General features: G+C 42.5%; 1 protein-coding gene and 3 non-coding genes across 4 annotated transcripts in view; all 4 read left to right on the plus strand.

Annotated features, from left to right (window-relative positions):
- Nucleotides 1-3,043, plus strand: part of LOC119357722 (40S ribosomal protein S9-2-like) — a 3,659-nt gene extending 616 nt beyond the window's left edge. Inside the window, exons 2-3 of the mRNA XM_037624577.1 lie at nucleotides 492-909; nucleotides 2,575-3,043. Of these exons, the coding sequence (XP_037480474.1) occupies nucleotides 492-909; nucleotides 2,575-2,752 (596 nt within the window). The 3' untranslated portion in view covers nucleotides 2,753-3,043. The remainder of the gene's footprint in view (nucleotides 1-491; nucleotides 910-2,574) is intronic.
- LOC119359966 lies at nucleotides 1,232-1,322 on the plus strand. The gene has a single exon (XR_005172750.1). It is a non-coding gene; the product is annotated as a small nucleolar RNA Z161/Z228 (small nucleolar RNA).
- Nucleotides 1,805-1,892, plus strand: LOC119359965. The gene has a single exon (XR_005172749.1). It is a non-coding gene; the product is annotated as a small nucleolar RNA Z161/Z228 (small nucleolar RNA).
- On the plus strand, nucleotides 2,129-2,211 carry LOC119359967. Its single transcript, XR_005172751.1, has one exon. It is a non-coding gene; the product is annotated as a small nucleolar RNA Z162 (small nucleolar RNA).
- Nucleotides 3,044-15,572: the final 12,529 nt, after the last annotated feature.

Genomic DNA, 15,572 nt, shown 5'->3' on the forward strand with positions numbered 1-15,572 from the left:
CCGCCCCCCGTGTCGTCGTAATGTGCGCTGCATATGCTGAACGGCGTCACTCTCTCTGGGCCGATCCAAACTTGATTCGCTAGTTTCATGAGGCAGTGTCTGTTATAGGATCGCAAATGCTTAGTTTCGTCCCCGTTTCTGGTTTTGATCGGATGAAGTAGACGCTCTGTGCCCTGTGGCGAAGCAGATTTGTAGACTAGCCTGGTACGTAGCAGATTTGGTTGTAAAACGAGAGATTTTGGTTATGATCTGATAACTAATTGAAATATATTTTCTCAAACTTGAGATTTCTGTTATCTTGTGACACTTCACTCGGTTTAGTCTAATGCGGCTTCCAGGACGTGTAGTTTAGAATTTGATGTGAGATAATTGGCACGACTTGTGCTTTTAATACATAGTGTTCGTCTCCTGCTTAACGTTTACGTGTTTAAGCCATGTCATTTCCGCACGATATTTTACGTGCTTGTGTTGTATCTGATTGTTCTTGTTGGGTTCTACAAGTATCTTACTATTTTGTTGTGGTGCAGATGGGAAGACCTTCAAGAAGCCAAGGCGTCCGTATGAGAAGGAGCGTCTTGACGCTGAGCTGAAGCTGGTTGGGGAGTACGGTCTGCGGGCCAAGCGTGAGCTCTACCGTGTGCAGTACGCCCTCAGCCGCATCCGAAATGCTGCCAGGGAGCTGCTCACCCTGGATGAGAAGAACCCCCGCCGTATCTTTGAGGGTGCAGCGCTCCTCCGCCGCATGAACCGCTACGGTCTTCTCACTGAGGAACAGAACAAGCTTGATTATGTGCTTGCCCTCACTGTTGACAACTTCCTCCAGCGCCGTCTCCAGACCATCGTCTTCAAGAATGGCATGGCCAAGTCAATCCATCATGCTCGTGTCCTTATCAGACAGCGCCACATCAGGTTAGCTATCCACACTCACCCATCTCTTCATGCATGTTGAAATTTACAGGGCTACTAGTTTATCCTGTCATGCAATATCATTCAGCACTCACCTGGGAATCATTTATCCACAATGAGATATGTACCTATGTTGTTGTAGCCAACAGTTTTGTGCTTCACTATAATATCATCATAGATCATATGCATAAGTTTGTTTGGATGCAGTTTGGTAATTTAGATGATAGTTTTCTATATTTGTGGCTGATATTGTTATGCATTTTTTTTTGGCTTGTGGATCTATACTGATTGTATTACACATGACTTGTGCCTTTTCATTTTGGATGGGGCATATGATGAGAAACTGTATGCAAACTCATGACGGTCGTCTAAGATACTTTGTGTATAATGTTGCAATCATATTTTCTCTGATGTCCCTTGTTCTTGAAGTCTGGGGTATGCTATCTGTGATGGCCCTTGTATTGCTGTAATCATGTTCTTGTTTAATTGAGTTTTGCAATCTTAATCTGGAAAAATAATGCAATCTAAATGTTTCTGAGTTTCATAATGCCTATTCAAATCTATTAAGTGAATTACATGCCTGGGTAACCTTGGCTTAAGATATGTTTTTTTAGTTTTCTGAATTACCATTTGTTTATCTGAACTTGTAAATCCCATGTTGCTCTTAAAGGTTTGAACAACATGATTTTCCTTGTTTTTGTTTAATGACATTCATCAGTCTAGAACCGATCCTTGTAAACTGTAGTAGTGTCAGACCTCAAGATGGTGATTTAGATCATGCTTGGTTAGTTGTGAGGTTGCCTATTTCTGTTGGTTTATGTTAGGCAGTTTGTTTCCAGTTATTTTGCCAATATTTGTACATTTTTGGCTGGTCAATCTGTACTGATTGAAGGATACAGGACATATGATGAGAAACTTATGTCACTCACGACGGTCGTCTGAGACACTTTGTGTGTAATGTTGCAATCAAATATTCTCTGATGTCCTTGCTTTTTCAGCTTTGCAATCTTATTCTGGAAAATTATTTCAATCTGAAATTCTTAGTTTCAGAATCTCTATTCAAATTTATGAAGGTTGTAGGTCAAGTCTTCCATGGTTTATATGCTAATAGATCCTTTTTTGGGCAATCTTATTTTGAGTTGATTGATAAATGCTTAGGGAGTTAATTTTTCATATTAACTCTTTTGTAGTTATGTAAAAATATCTAACAGTGCATGTTTTTTATGGCACAATGAGGAGTTAATATATCTCTACCGAGGTTGGAAGACCAATGACTCTTTATGTCCTTTTCATTCTGAGTGCCCTATTTTGCTGCAAACCTCTTTATTTTGATTGATATATGCTGTTTTCTTCTTGGTCTTTGTCTACCAGCCTTTTCATTTTCTTCGCTGAACAGTTGGCTTTTGTGAATGAACATGTCTGGGTAACCTTGGCCTAAATTTTGTTTATTGGTTTTCTGAATTTCCATTTGTTGTTAAACTTCTAGCTCACTTGTCTTCAAGGTTTGAACAACATAATTTCCTTGTTGTACTTTGAACATTTTCATCACTCTAGTCTTGTCTTTACTGTAGATGTGAGACTTATCATATATAATGATCAGCACTTGTTGTTTCTTTAGTGCTGTTTTTATCCTTTGATGATCTTACTGTTGTATATGTTCCTTCACAGGGTTGGAAAGCAGCTTGTCAACATTCCTTCTTTCATGGTGAGGGTGGACACTGAGAAGCACGTCGACTTCTCTCTCACCAGCCCCCTGGGTGGTGGCCAACCTGGAAGAGTGAAGCGGAAGAACCAGAAGAAGGCCTCAGGTGGTGGTGGTGATGACGGCGAGGAGGAGGAAGACTAAGCGCCCAGCCTCACCCGCATAACTTTCGTTGCAGAAATGTTGAGATTGCCTTGTGGAACTCGGAAATGATTCAAACTTTCCTTCTTAGAAACTTAGTGGTGTAGAGCTTTCGTTGGTTCAGAATCTTTTGGCTGTCGGTTCTAAAATTAAACTTATGTGTGTCGGTTTTGCTTGGTTAGTGACCACCGAGCAGAAGTGAACTCTTGAGGCTGCTTCGTTTTTTGTGAACCAAACGTATCTTGTTTATCGATTTGACAAGCCTGGTTCTGAGTTATTTTACTCTGCATGAAATGTTACTGTTGTCCTTACTATTTTTCTCTTTTGTCTGATCGGTTAGGCTGGTGACAATTTCGAGTGTGTCGACCGAATGATACTCTTTCCCTGTCTATAATTACAATTGTAGTATTAGTAACTAATCGTAATGGGAATGAGAAATTTGTAGAAATGCCGTAATTTTATCGAGAAACATCACCGTCTTTGGATATCAGCCGAAACATTCCTATGATACATTCTTTGGATATTTGGGATACAACCTTAGTGATTCTTACCTCAGCAGCCCCGTTAGCTGATTGCCGATTCCAGCTTACCTCGTGTCATTCCTTGCTAGCCAAAGAGCGTATAAACCCTGGATTATCGTCGACCTCTTCCTCCGTGGCTTCTGCGGATCATGGCATCATCCATCTCACTCTGAGAGCCTGCTGAAACAGGTGGCACCATCCCCGGAGCTCCCAATTCTGAGCACAAATATCTCCAAAAAGGTATCGAGTGAGGACATTGCCCAAAACCTGTGATATAATGTCTCTCCCTACCACATGTGGCGCAATACACACCCGCCTTGATCTGTCGACGACGAAGCTCACCCCCAACAGCGAGGCCATTGCGCATTAGCGGCCATGTATGTATTCTTCTTTTTCTTTATTTGGTCTATCCCATGGTGCAAGCCATCCTTTGTGGTTGACAACGGTCGAAAAAGGTTTCTGTCATCCGGTCTCATGCGATTCTTTGTCATGGGCAATTGGGCAGGTTATCAGAATTGCTATTCTATTATATGATTTTACGACTTTACAATCCATACTAACTTCTTTGATTCTACGATTTTGGTTAGTAGAATCTACGTTTTTATGATTCTGATAGTTAAGATTGTATAATTTGTGATTCTACCATCAGAGCTTCGATCCGATTCAGAATTACAATTATGACAACCTTGGTTGACTTAACTGTGCACCGTCCTAAAAATAATAATTAGAAAACATAATCGCCTTCAACATCGACCTTACCAACAGAGGGCAAAAAGGGCCTCCCTTTCGATTTGGAAAGAGCACCCCGAGAATAATATTGAGCCGTTCTTCAAATTCAAAGGTGAATGCCGATGCAACAATATAGGATTAACGAAGAACCTCAAAGCAAGTTTGCGTTCACCACAAAACGTCATATCTGATTTGGCCAAACATAGATCCACAATTGTTTTCCCTTTCATCTCCATGACCCTAAAAGAGGTGAGGAACAAGGCCATCATAAGCCTGATCCAGCCGTACGCCAAGTTTACTAGGGGTCCCATCGGGTCCACCACTTGCAATCACATATTTCTCCATAGAAAATAACTAAGCTAAGGGGCGTGCGCCTTGAAACACCGCTAGAGAGCGCCGGAGTGAAACCCCACAACAACATAGCGCCACAAATGGTGAGGCCATCGGAGGAGGAAGGGAGGGGTGCCGGAGCACCCTCAACGACTCCCAAGGAGGAGAGATAAAGGGAAGGGGAATAAGCCTACTTTCCTGTTTCCGAACCTATCATCGCTTATTACTTGCCTTGTTTCTACAATAATCATTGCTTAACTCATGTTAGATGATAGATTAGAGCATGGTCAATAATGTAGCCGGTTGGTGGCTATAGAGAGGGAACTGGATCCTCTAACATTAAGAAGGAAAGTTAGAGAAGCTACAATTAGATGCCAAGCCATGTAAAGTTTTTATGAAAAAATATTCATAGAATAGGTTCGCTCTTAGATAGGCTCCAAGTACTCCCTCCGGTCCTTTTTAGTTCGCATATAAGATTTGACTGAAGTCAAGCCTCATAAAGTTTGACCAACTTTATAGAAAAAAGTACTAACATTCACAATCTGAAATCAATATTAATAGATGTGTCATGATTTAAAGTTTCATATTGTATAACTTTAGCATGTCAGATGTTGATATTTTTTCATATAAGTACGGTCAATTTTTGTGAATTTTGACTTCAAAGAATTTTAATATGCAGAGTAAAAAGGACTGGAGGGAGTATTTAGTATTTTCATGAACAATGCATAAGATTGGAAGTGAACTATATGCATACTACTTTTTCCCGATCCATGTGCCATAGCAGAGAATAAGAGGCCACTCCAGACTCTATCATTTCTTCTCACTCTTCCAAATAAGATTTTATGGAATGAAAAGTCTTGTAGCCTACTGATTAGGCTTTATTAGACTTGCTTTTAGAGCATGGTTAATAGTATAATCAAACTGCTGGCTATATGATCTTGTCACATCATCTGTAGTCGAGCTTATAGCCGGCAAGTACAATAATTGCGTGTAAATATGTACTACTTTATTGATACATGGTCTATCTCTCACTCTCATAAAGAATCTAGGAGCACATGCTACAACCGGTTATTAATAAGTAGTTCGCTTTTCTTCTCTCTCTTCTTCTCTCGTCTTTATCTCATAAAAAATATATTTAAAGTCTTACAGCCCGCCTACATCATCTTATTGTACTTGCTCTTATCACATTTATCATACTAAGAGCATCTACAGTCAGACTTGGCAAATCTGACCCCTCAAACACCTACGGATGCGCCCGGGCGCGTCCGCAGACAGTGACCGATCACGCCTCAAATAATCCATTACACAACCGGATACCTTAAATTAGGAACCTCAAATCCATACTATTACATGCAACACAAACCTAATCTTAAGCGAAGCCCGTCCAACTCCGCCGCTCCCATGTCCGGCGGCTGGCTGCGCTCCCCAGAGTGTTTGTCCGTTCGTCGGCGAGTAGAGTAGGACATGGGGCAGAAGCCGACTCACGAAACTCAATGCGTCACCGTCTCCCATGCTCTACACTTTCTCGTCGGAGCCCGGAACCCTGACGCTGTCAGTGGACGACAGATCGATGATGGACCCATCCTAGGATGAGCCGACGACATCCCCCATGATGCAGTTGCAGCACCCGGACTAGTGCACAGCATGGGACACCGAAGAATGCGACTTCGCCACGCCAACGTCCACTGCTGCCTCGCACGGCGGGCACGGCGGGCCATGTTTGCGTCAGACGACGCCCATGGTGCGTCATGCTGCTCAGCCCTCCAACGGAGGGGCGCGTCCGCCACTGCTTTCGGACACCAGACGAACCGCACCGCCTCCGATGAGGCAGCGATGCCACATGCCACGGCGGATCCATGCGTCATTTGGGCGGACGCAATGGATTCCCGACAGAAGGAGTCCGAGATCTGCCGTCGGGCGGCCTCCTCACGGGAGCGGCGGCGGAGCGCAAGGCGGACGGTCATCTCCTCCTCGGGGCCACGTGGGATGAGCTTAGACTCGACGGATCTGGAGGTGTTGGGCTCGGATCCGCTGGCTGCCATGCCGAAGCAGTCCGGAGGGCGCGGATAGGAGCTTCGATGGCGGATGGGAGTGGAATAAAGTGGCTAGTGTTTGGTTCTAGAAGTGGGTGAAGAGGAATATACATGGGGCTGGGTGGGTCAGCGTGGACCGGGTCCAATGTGACGAACGCCCACATATCCATCTCAGATTTGGGCTGGATATGAGGGTTAGCCCGGACATTTGTGCCCCGTTTGAAGCTTCCGTCTGAGTTGGTTTTTTGTGATCGATCACTAACTGGATTGTCTGTTTGGACGTATGAGACGGGTTTGAGGCGTCTAGCTGTATATGCTCTGAGCAGTGAGCTACGTAGTGCATAGTTACCATATAAATAATAAAAAATCAAGGAGTTTGGTTTAGTTAATTAGCTCGTGGTTTGCGTGGATAAGGACATGTTTCGCTTGAATCCACTGCACAGCCTGAACAGATTCGCTACGAGGGTCACGCCTTTCGATGGAAAGTGGAAGAAATATTGTTTGTTGCAGAAAGTGATCTTTTATTTTGTTATTATGCAGGAACAATAATGACAGTGCCAAAAAAAATCTAAGAGCATTTGGCTAACGTTTTAGAAGATTCCTTGCAAAAATAAAACTCGCAAATATAATTTCTTTAACACAGTATCGACATAGACGCTTATATATGCACGCATACACTTATTCTTATTATAACACACATTCTACTCCTATAAGCACCTTTAAAAAATCGAGTCGGCATATTATCTTGAGATTGAGGAAGTCACTAAAGGCGCCTTGTAGTCAATGGGAATTTTTCCTCACACTAAATGTGCATAGCTGAAAGTACTGAAATAAATTCAAGAATAAATGTGAGCACCAGGCCATGAACTTTGATGGGTTGGGAATACCACTTCCACATAAGGGCATATCCAATAGCAATCCGTAAATTTCCTCCCCTCATCCGTCCGCAGACATGGATGCGAGAGGCCGCCGTCCAACCGTAGCCGCATACACCCGGTTTTCTTTATCTTTTTAAATGCACACGATCAAATAGCCGCATACATAGGGTACATACGTTCAAGTAGCCGCATGCAGTAGTACTTCAAAATTTAAAAAGTTCAAATATTACATCCCAACATTGTTTTCCCCTTTAACCGCCCATTGATACTCAATCAGATTTTCGTTCAGCTGCTCGCGAGTTCGTCAATGCCGAATTTGTTGATGCATTTAAATAAACTCTTTAGATATGGCCGGATTCTGGTCTGGAAGTTGGATAGGATCACCCATGTTCTCAAATTCTAGTGCCGCGGCATCATCGCCACCCTCATCCTCAACGAACATGTTGTGCATGATCACAGAACATGTCATGACCTCCCACAAGGCCTCCGGGTCCCATTGTTTAGCAGGTCCACGAACAATCGCAAAATGGACCTGCAGAACTCCAAATGCTCTCTCGGCATCCTTTCTAGCTGCTTCTTGTGTTTGGGAAAAATGAACCTTTTTCTGGCCAACTAGGTTAGAGATGGTACTGACAAAAGTAGCCCACGGTGGGTAGATACAATCAACCAGATAGTATCCTATATTGTACTCATGCTCATTGAAAATATAGTAGCAAGGAAGAACTTTTCCTTCAATCAGCCTCGCGAACAACGATGATCACTGCAGCACATTGATGTCATTGTTCGACCTGGAATGCCAAAAAAAGCATGCCAAATCCAAAGATTTTGTGATGGAACTGCTTCAAGAATTATGGTGGGCTTCTTAACACGACCCTGATATTTCCCTTGTAAAGCCTTCAGATAGTTCTTCCATTTTCAATGCATGCAGTCAAGAGATACAAGCAAACCCGGCCACCCTCCTGCTTCTCAGATTGCTAAGAGCCTCTCGATGTCTGCCAGAGGTTGATAGAGGCAAGGGTGTCCCAATCTTTCGATGAGATGATAACTATCGATTTGGTGGAGACGACTTTGACGATCCGACTACAAACATGCAAGACGTCGCGCCTTAGCAATCGCTAAATGATACGTCTCCAACGTATCTACTTTTCCAAACACTGTTGCCCTTCTTTTGGACTCTAACTTGCATGATTTGAATGGAACTAACCCGGACTGACGCTGTTTTTAGCAGAATTACCATGGTGTTATTTATGTGCAGGAGCAAACGTTCTCGGAATGACCTGAAACTTCATGGAGCCACTTTTCAGAAAATAAGAAAAATACCTGCAAAAGATGAAGCCAGGGGCCCACCACCTTGCCACGAGGGTGGAGGGGCGCGCCTGCCCCCTACCTCGTGGCCCCCCTGTTGCGTCTTCGACTCCAACTCCTACTCCATATATTGAGTTTCGGGGAGAAAAAATCAGAGAGAAGAAATCATCGCATTTTACGATACGGAGCCGTCGCCAAGCCCTAAAACCTCTCGGGAGGGCTGATCTGGAGTCCGTTCGGGGCTCCGAAGAGGGGAATCCGTCGCCATCGTCATCATCAACCATCCTCCATCACCAATTTCATGATGCTCACCGCCGTGCGTGAGTAATTCCATCGTAGGCTTGCTGGACGGTGATGGGTTGGATGGGATCTATCATGTAATCGAGTTAGTTTTGTTAGGATTTGATCCCTAGTATCCACTATGTTCTGAGATTGATGTTGCTATGACTTTGCTATGCTTAATGCTTGTCAGTAGGGCCCGAGTGCCATGATTTCAGATCTGAACCTATTATGTTTTCATCAATATATGAGTGTTCTTGATCCTATCTTGCAAGTCTATAGTCACCTATTATGTGTTATGATCCGTTAACCCCGAAGTGACAATAATCGGGATACTTACCGGTGATGACCGTAGTTTGAGGAGTTCATGTATTCACTATGTGTTAATGCTTTGTTCCGGTACTCTATTAAAAGGAGGCCTTAATATCCCTTAGTTTCCGTAAGGACCCTGCTGCCACGGGAGGGTAGGACAAAAGATGTCATGCAAGTTCTTTTCCATAAGCACGTATGACTATATTCGGAATACATGCCTACATTATATCAATGAACTGGAGCTAGTTTTGTGTCACCCTAGGTTATGACTGTTACATGATGAACCGCATCCGGCATAATTCTCCATCACTGATCCATTGCCTACGAGCTTTCCATATATTGTTCTTCGCTTATTTACTTTCCCGTTGCTATTGCTATCATCACTACAAAATACCAAAAACATTACTTTTACTACTGTTACCTTTTGCTACCGTTACCACTACTATCATATTACTTTGCTACTAAACACTTTGCTGCAGATATTAAGTTTCCAGGTGTGGTTGAATTGACAACTCAGCTGCTAATGCTTGAGAATATTATTTGGCTCCCCTTGTGTCGAATCAACAAATTTGGGTTGAATACTCTACCCTCGAAAACTGTTGCGATCCCCTATACTTGTGGGTTATCAAGACTATTTTCTGGCGCCGTTGCCGGGGAGCATAGCTCTATTCTTTGAGTCACTTGGGATATATATCTGCTTATCATTATGAAAAACTTGAGAGATCCAAAAACCAAGATCTATCCCTCAACTACGAGGGGAGGTAAGGAACTGCCATCTAGCTCTGCACTTGATTCACCTTTTGTTATGAGTAAGTTTGCGACACCTACACCTGCTTCTGCCATTCGTTCTGACATGTGGCATGTTATTGATGATGCCACTTCTGCTATGCATGATACTTATGATGAAACTACCTCTATGTCTGATACTACTGTGCCACTTAGTGATTTCCATGATGAACAAATTGCTAGAGCTAGAGAAATTGAAAATATTGAATCTGATGATACTGATGAAAGTGATGATGAAGAATCACTTGTTATTCCTAAGGGTTATGTTTTTGATCAAGAAGCTTCTTTCGCTATCTTGGCTTGTGAAAATAGAAATGAACTAAAAGGTTATTAACTAAATGGAGTAAGCAATCTCTAAGTGCTAGAATGAAACCTGATCCTGGTTTTGCTACTTCACCTATCTGTGTTACTGATAAGGATTATGAATTCTCTGTTGATCCTGATATAATTACTTTAGTTGAATCTGATCATTTTCATGGTTATGAATCTGAAACAGTTGTGGCACATCTTACTAAATTGAATGATATAGCTACCCTGTGTACTAAAGATGAGAGAACTCGTTACTTTTATATCCTTAAAATATTTCCGTTCTCATTAAAGGGTGATGCTAAGATATGATTTAATTCTCTTGATCCTGGTTGTGTGCGTAGTCCCTAGGATATGATTTATTACTTCTTTGCTAAGTATTTCCCTGCTCATAGGAAACAAGCTGATTTAAGATATATATATATATATATATATATATATATATATATATATATATATATATATATATATACATATATATATATATAATTTTGTGCAAATTGAAGAAGAGAGTCTCCCACAAGCTTGGGAGAGGCTTCTCCAATTACTTAATGCTTTGCCTGATCATCCTCTTAAGAAAAATGAAATACTTGATATCTTTTATAATGGACTAACTGATGCCTCCAGAGATTACCTGGATAGTTGTGCTGGTTCTGTTTTCAGGGAAAGAACACCGGATGAAGCTGAAATTCTATTGAACAATATGTTAACAAATGAAAATAATTGGACACCTCCGGAGCCAATTCTTGAGCCTATTCCTAAACCAACTCCGAAGAAGAGGGGTATTCTATTTCTCAGTCCTGAAAGATATGCAAGAGGCAAAGAAATCTATGAAAGAAAAGGGTATTAAAGCTGAAGATGTTAAGAATTTACCTCCTATTGAAGAAAAACATGGTCTTAATTTACCGCCTGTTGAAGAAACATATAATCCAAATCCTTCTCCTATTGAAGAAACTCATGATCTTGATAACCCGACACAGGTAGTAAAGGTAAATTCTCTCTACAGATATGATAAAGTTGAAATCCCATTTACTAAATTTGCTAGCCCATGCTTAGATGAGTTTGATAAATTTATGGCTAAGCAAGAAGATTTTAATGCTTATTTTGGTAGACAATTGAAATACAATTCAAATATGCTTGAACACTTGGGTGATTATATGGCTAATGTCAAAGGTGAACTTAAACTTATTAGTAAACATGCTTCTATGGTTACCACTCAAGTAGAACAAGTACTTAAAGCTCAAAATGATTTGCTCAATGAATTGAATAGTAAAGATAATGATAATGTTGTTAGAGTGGCTACTAGAACTGGTAGAATGACTCAGGAAGCTTTGTATCCTGAAGGCCACCCTAAGAGAATTGAGCAAGATTCTTAGAGAAATAATATAGATGTGTTGGAGATATGCCCTAGAGGCAATCATGTATGATGATATTTCCTATGTGTTTATGAATAAAGATAGTCCTTGGACATTATCAATGATGTGTATCAGCAAGTACGTGACTTGTTTGTGGGACTATGCATTGTATGATGACTGTCCTAAAAGGTCCCTAGTCGAAAGGGCTGTGTGGACGCGCAGCCAACTAGACTAGCATATGACACGGTTGATGGCTTGGTATCACTAGCCATGGAGCATTGGATGCTAACCGGATAATATGGACTTGGAAGGATCTGGTTGGATTCGACGTAGTCGGATCCGAGTCGAGATAAGGTCCAAGTCGGACAGACCCAACTATGAGACGCAGCGATATGTCATCTGTGAGTCTCTAGTACAACTTATGTTCTATGTCCTAAGACCTGAGCTGACGCATGTACTCAGGATGGTGACAGACTTGCTTTGGTTCGACCAAACGCTACTCCGTAACTGGGTAGTTATAAAGGTAGGTTTCGGGTTTGTCCAGAACCATGCTGCGAGACGTGGTCGAGCAAGATGGGATTTGCCCCTCCGATCAGGAGAGATATACTCTGGGCCCCTCGTGTGATCCGACCAGGATAAGCATGGCCATGCAACAAGGATTATGAGATAATCCGGTTTGTGGTCGGCATCACTGGAACGAGAAAGAGGTCGGGCTAGCACAAGGATGACAGACTCGCCTTGAGCTCGACAACATATATCGTGTGGCAAAAGGAATGGAAGTGTGATGTACAGGTTCGCTAACCAGCTTCATAGTCTGCTTGGTGTTCGGCATGCCTTGCTAGAGGCCGCTACCAACCGTGCAGTTTGGAGGTGATCCGAACTGCGACCAAGCCGACTTGAACCTAAGGGGTCACGCGCTTAAGGGAAGGAACCTACGAGGTCGGATCAAAGGACACTGGTCGGATGTGATCCGAACTGTATTCCGATTGTGGCCGAGTAGACTTATGGGCTTTAGGGTCCGTGCGAGGCCCAAGTGTTGAGCCCGTGACGAACGCCTATATATATAGTGGAGGTGCGGCACACTCAGTAGTTGATCGCTTCGGCGCTGTCACTAGGGTTTGCATGTGTTGCGAATAGACACCTCCACTCGCTGCCGGTTGTGTGATCGGACCTAGCAGTCCGCCGCACGATGTTCCTCCTGCACGCGCGGATACCGTTAGAGGCGGTGCACTTGCGCCCCCCGGCGAACCTGTACGTGGCAACCGACCACCGGCTCTGCGAGGGAGATCGGACGAGGAGGAGACGATCCACGCGGACGCTCTGCCCCAACTCTTCTTCCGCTGCACGGCACTGCGCGTCTAGTGGTAATGAACTGTGATCCATCTCCCGTAGCACGTTCTTGGTTGTTATGCGCGTAAGAAATTTTAATTTACAGTCGACGCGCCCTACCGTAGATCCCAACAAGATGCACCTAGTTCTTCTAAAAAGAAGAAAAAGAAAAATGATAGGACTTTGCATGCTTCTAGTGATCCTATTGTTGAAACACCTGAGAATCCAAATGATATTTCTATTTCTGATGATGAAACACAATCTGGTAATGAACCTGAAACTAGTGGTAATATTAATGATAATGTTCATGATGATGCTCAACCTAGTAATGATAATGATATAGAAACTAAACCTGCTGTTGATCTTGATAACCCACAATCAAAGAATCAACGTTATGATAGGAAAGATTTTGTTGCTAGGAAACATGGTAAAGAAAGAGAGCCTTGGGTTTAGAAACCCATGCCTTTTCCTCCCAAACCATCCAAGAAAAAGGATGATGAGGATTTTGAGCGCTTTGCTGAAATGATTAGACCTATCTTTTTGCGTATGCGATTAACCGATATGCTCAAAACCAATTCTTATGCTAAGTACATGAAAGATATTATTACAAATAAAAGAAAGATACCGGAACCTAAAATTTCCACCATGCTTGCTAATTATACTTTTAAGGGTGGAATACCAAAGAAACTTGGAGATCCAGGAGTACCCACTATACCATGCTCCATTAAAAGAAATTATGTTAAAACTGCTTTATGTGATCTTGGAGCCGGTGTTAGTGTTATGCCTCTCTCTTTATATCGTAGACTTGACTTGAATAAGTTGACACCTACTGAAATATCTTTGCAAATGGCTGGTAAATCAACTGCTATACCTGTCGGTATTTGTGAGGATGTGCCTCTTGTAGTTGCAAACGTTACTATTTTAACGGACTTTGTTATTCTTGATATTCCCGAGGACGATAGTATGTCTATTATTCTTGGAAGACCCTTTTTGAATACTGCAGGGGCTGTTATTGATTGCACTAATGGCAATGTCACTTTTCATGTTAATGGTAATGAGCATATGGTACACTTTCCGAGGTAACAATCTCAAGTTCATAGTATCAACTCCATTGGAAAAATTCCATCGATTATATTTGGAGGTTTTGAATTTCCTCTTCCTACTGTCAAGAAGAAATATGATATTCTTATTATTGGGGATGTGCATATCCCCGTTGAGGTAACATAGTGTTATTCAAAATTTCTCCGGTTACATGTTATTCGGAATGAGTTCGTTAACAAGACTTGATCAACCTTGTTAGAGGATTCCTTTTGATAATCATGAGATGGATGAAACTAGAAGGCACAACCTTCTGTACCCTCCTTTTACTTTCTGTTATTTATATTAGATAAAATGAAAATAAATATTTTTCTGTCTGTTATCTGATTATCCATGCAATATAAAAATACCTTAAAAATAAAAGTTCTCCAAATGCCCTGAAATTTAAATATGATTTTTTTCTAGAATATTTGAGAATATTTGGCACTGAGAACACAGCAGGGGGGCCAACCACGTGCCCATGAGGGTGGAGGGCGCGCCCTACCCCCCTGGGCGTGCCCCTGCCTCGTGGGCCCACGGTGGCCCTCCTCCACTTATCCTTTCATCCACACACTTCATCTTCATCCCACAAACACGAATATCCAGCTCAAGCACGAGTTCTAGCTCATTTTGCTGCCATTTTCGATCTCCTTGCTCAAAGCACCTCTCACAAAACTGCTTGGGGAGATTGTTTCTTGATATGTGATTCCTCCATTGGTCCAACTAGTTTTTGAGTTAATACCACTTCTAGTACATAAACTTGTCCTGGTGGGAACAAGTTCATACAAGAATTAAAAAACCCCCCATAAAAGTAGTACACAAACTTTTGCTAGCGGAACATTTTAGTCCATTTCCGTCTATTCTGCCGGTGCACGGTCTCTGCTGTTATAACGTTCGCTGATATGGAACCGGCTCCATTTGTCAGTGTCGCACACAAAAGAATAAAATAGTACGCAGCCAGATTCGAAACGAAGACCTCGCGCACTCAGTCTGCTTGTCAAAACTGCAACGCGCTAAACACTCTAACAAAAAACACTTGTTGTACAAATTGGAGCTGCAACCTTTATAATCTTTTATTCACGTACAGTTTACACTCATAATTTTTTCTTAAATACGAAGAGCTGTATTCTCCACTAAAGATACGTTTAGTGCTCCATTTGAGTATGTATGCTTCAAGTTTGAGCCAGGGTTTCTTGTACACGAGCCAAACCACGATGCCGCTGTTCACTAGCTTCGATATATGAACCACTGGCATATATTCAACGACTGAGACCAAATAACCGGGCCAACTAACATAGCTATATTTTTGTGCTGGCAACATTGAGCAGATCCGTCATCCCGCCGATACAGTCACTATCCCACAACACAACACTGTCCCCTTCACAGGAGGCGAGGCAGACCGGGGATGATGTCAGTGGGAGGCAGAGAAACCCTGGTTTTGGGGTGGCGGCCACTGTAGGGAATCATTTTCTCATAATTCACCATCAGTAACCATAAATCATTGGTTGTGTGGATCATTCGATGTAGAGGCACAATTGGGCCGCCTCTTCTTCCGGCGTGGCATCGAAGTAGCAGGGAGGCGC

The sequence above is a fragment of the Triticum dicoccoides genome, chromosome 2A, assembly GCF_002162155.2.
Source record: "Triticum dicoccoides isolate Atlit2015 ecotype Zavitan chromosome 2A, WEW_v2.0, whole genome shotgun sequence".
NCBI classification, from domain to species: domain Eukaryota; kingdom Viridiplantae; phylum Streptophyta; class Magnoliopsida; order Poales; family Poaceae; genus Triticum; species Triticum dicoccoides.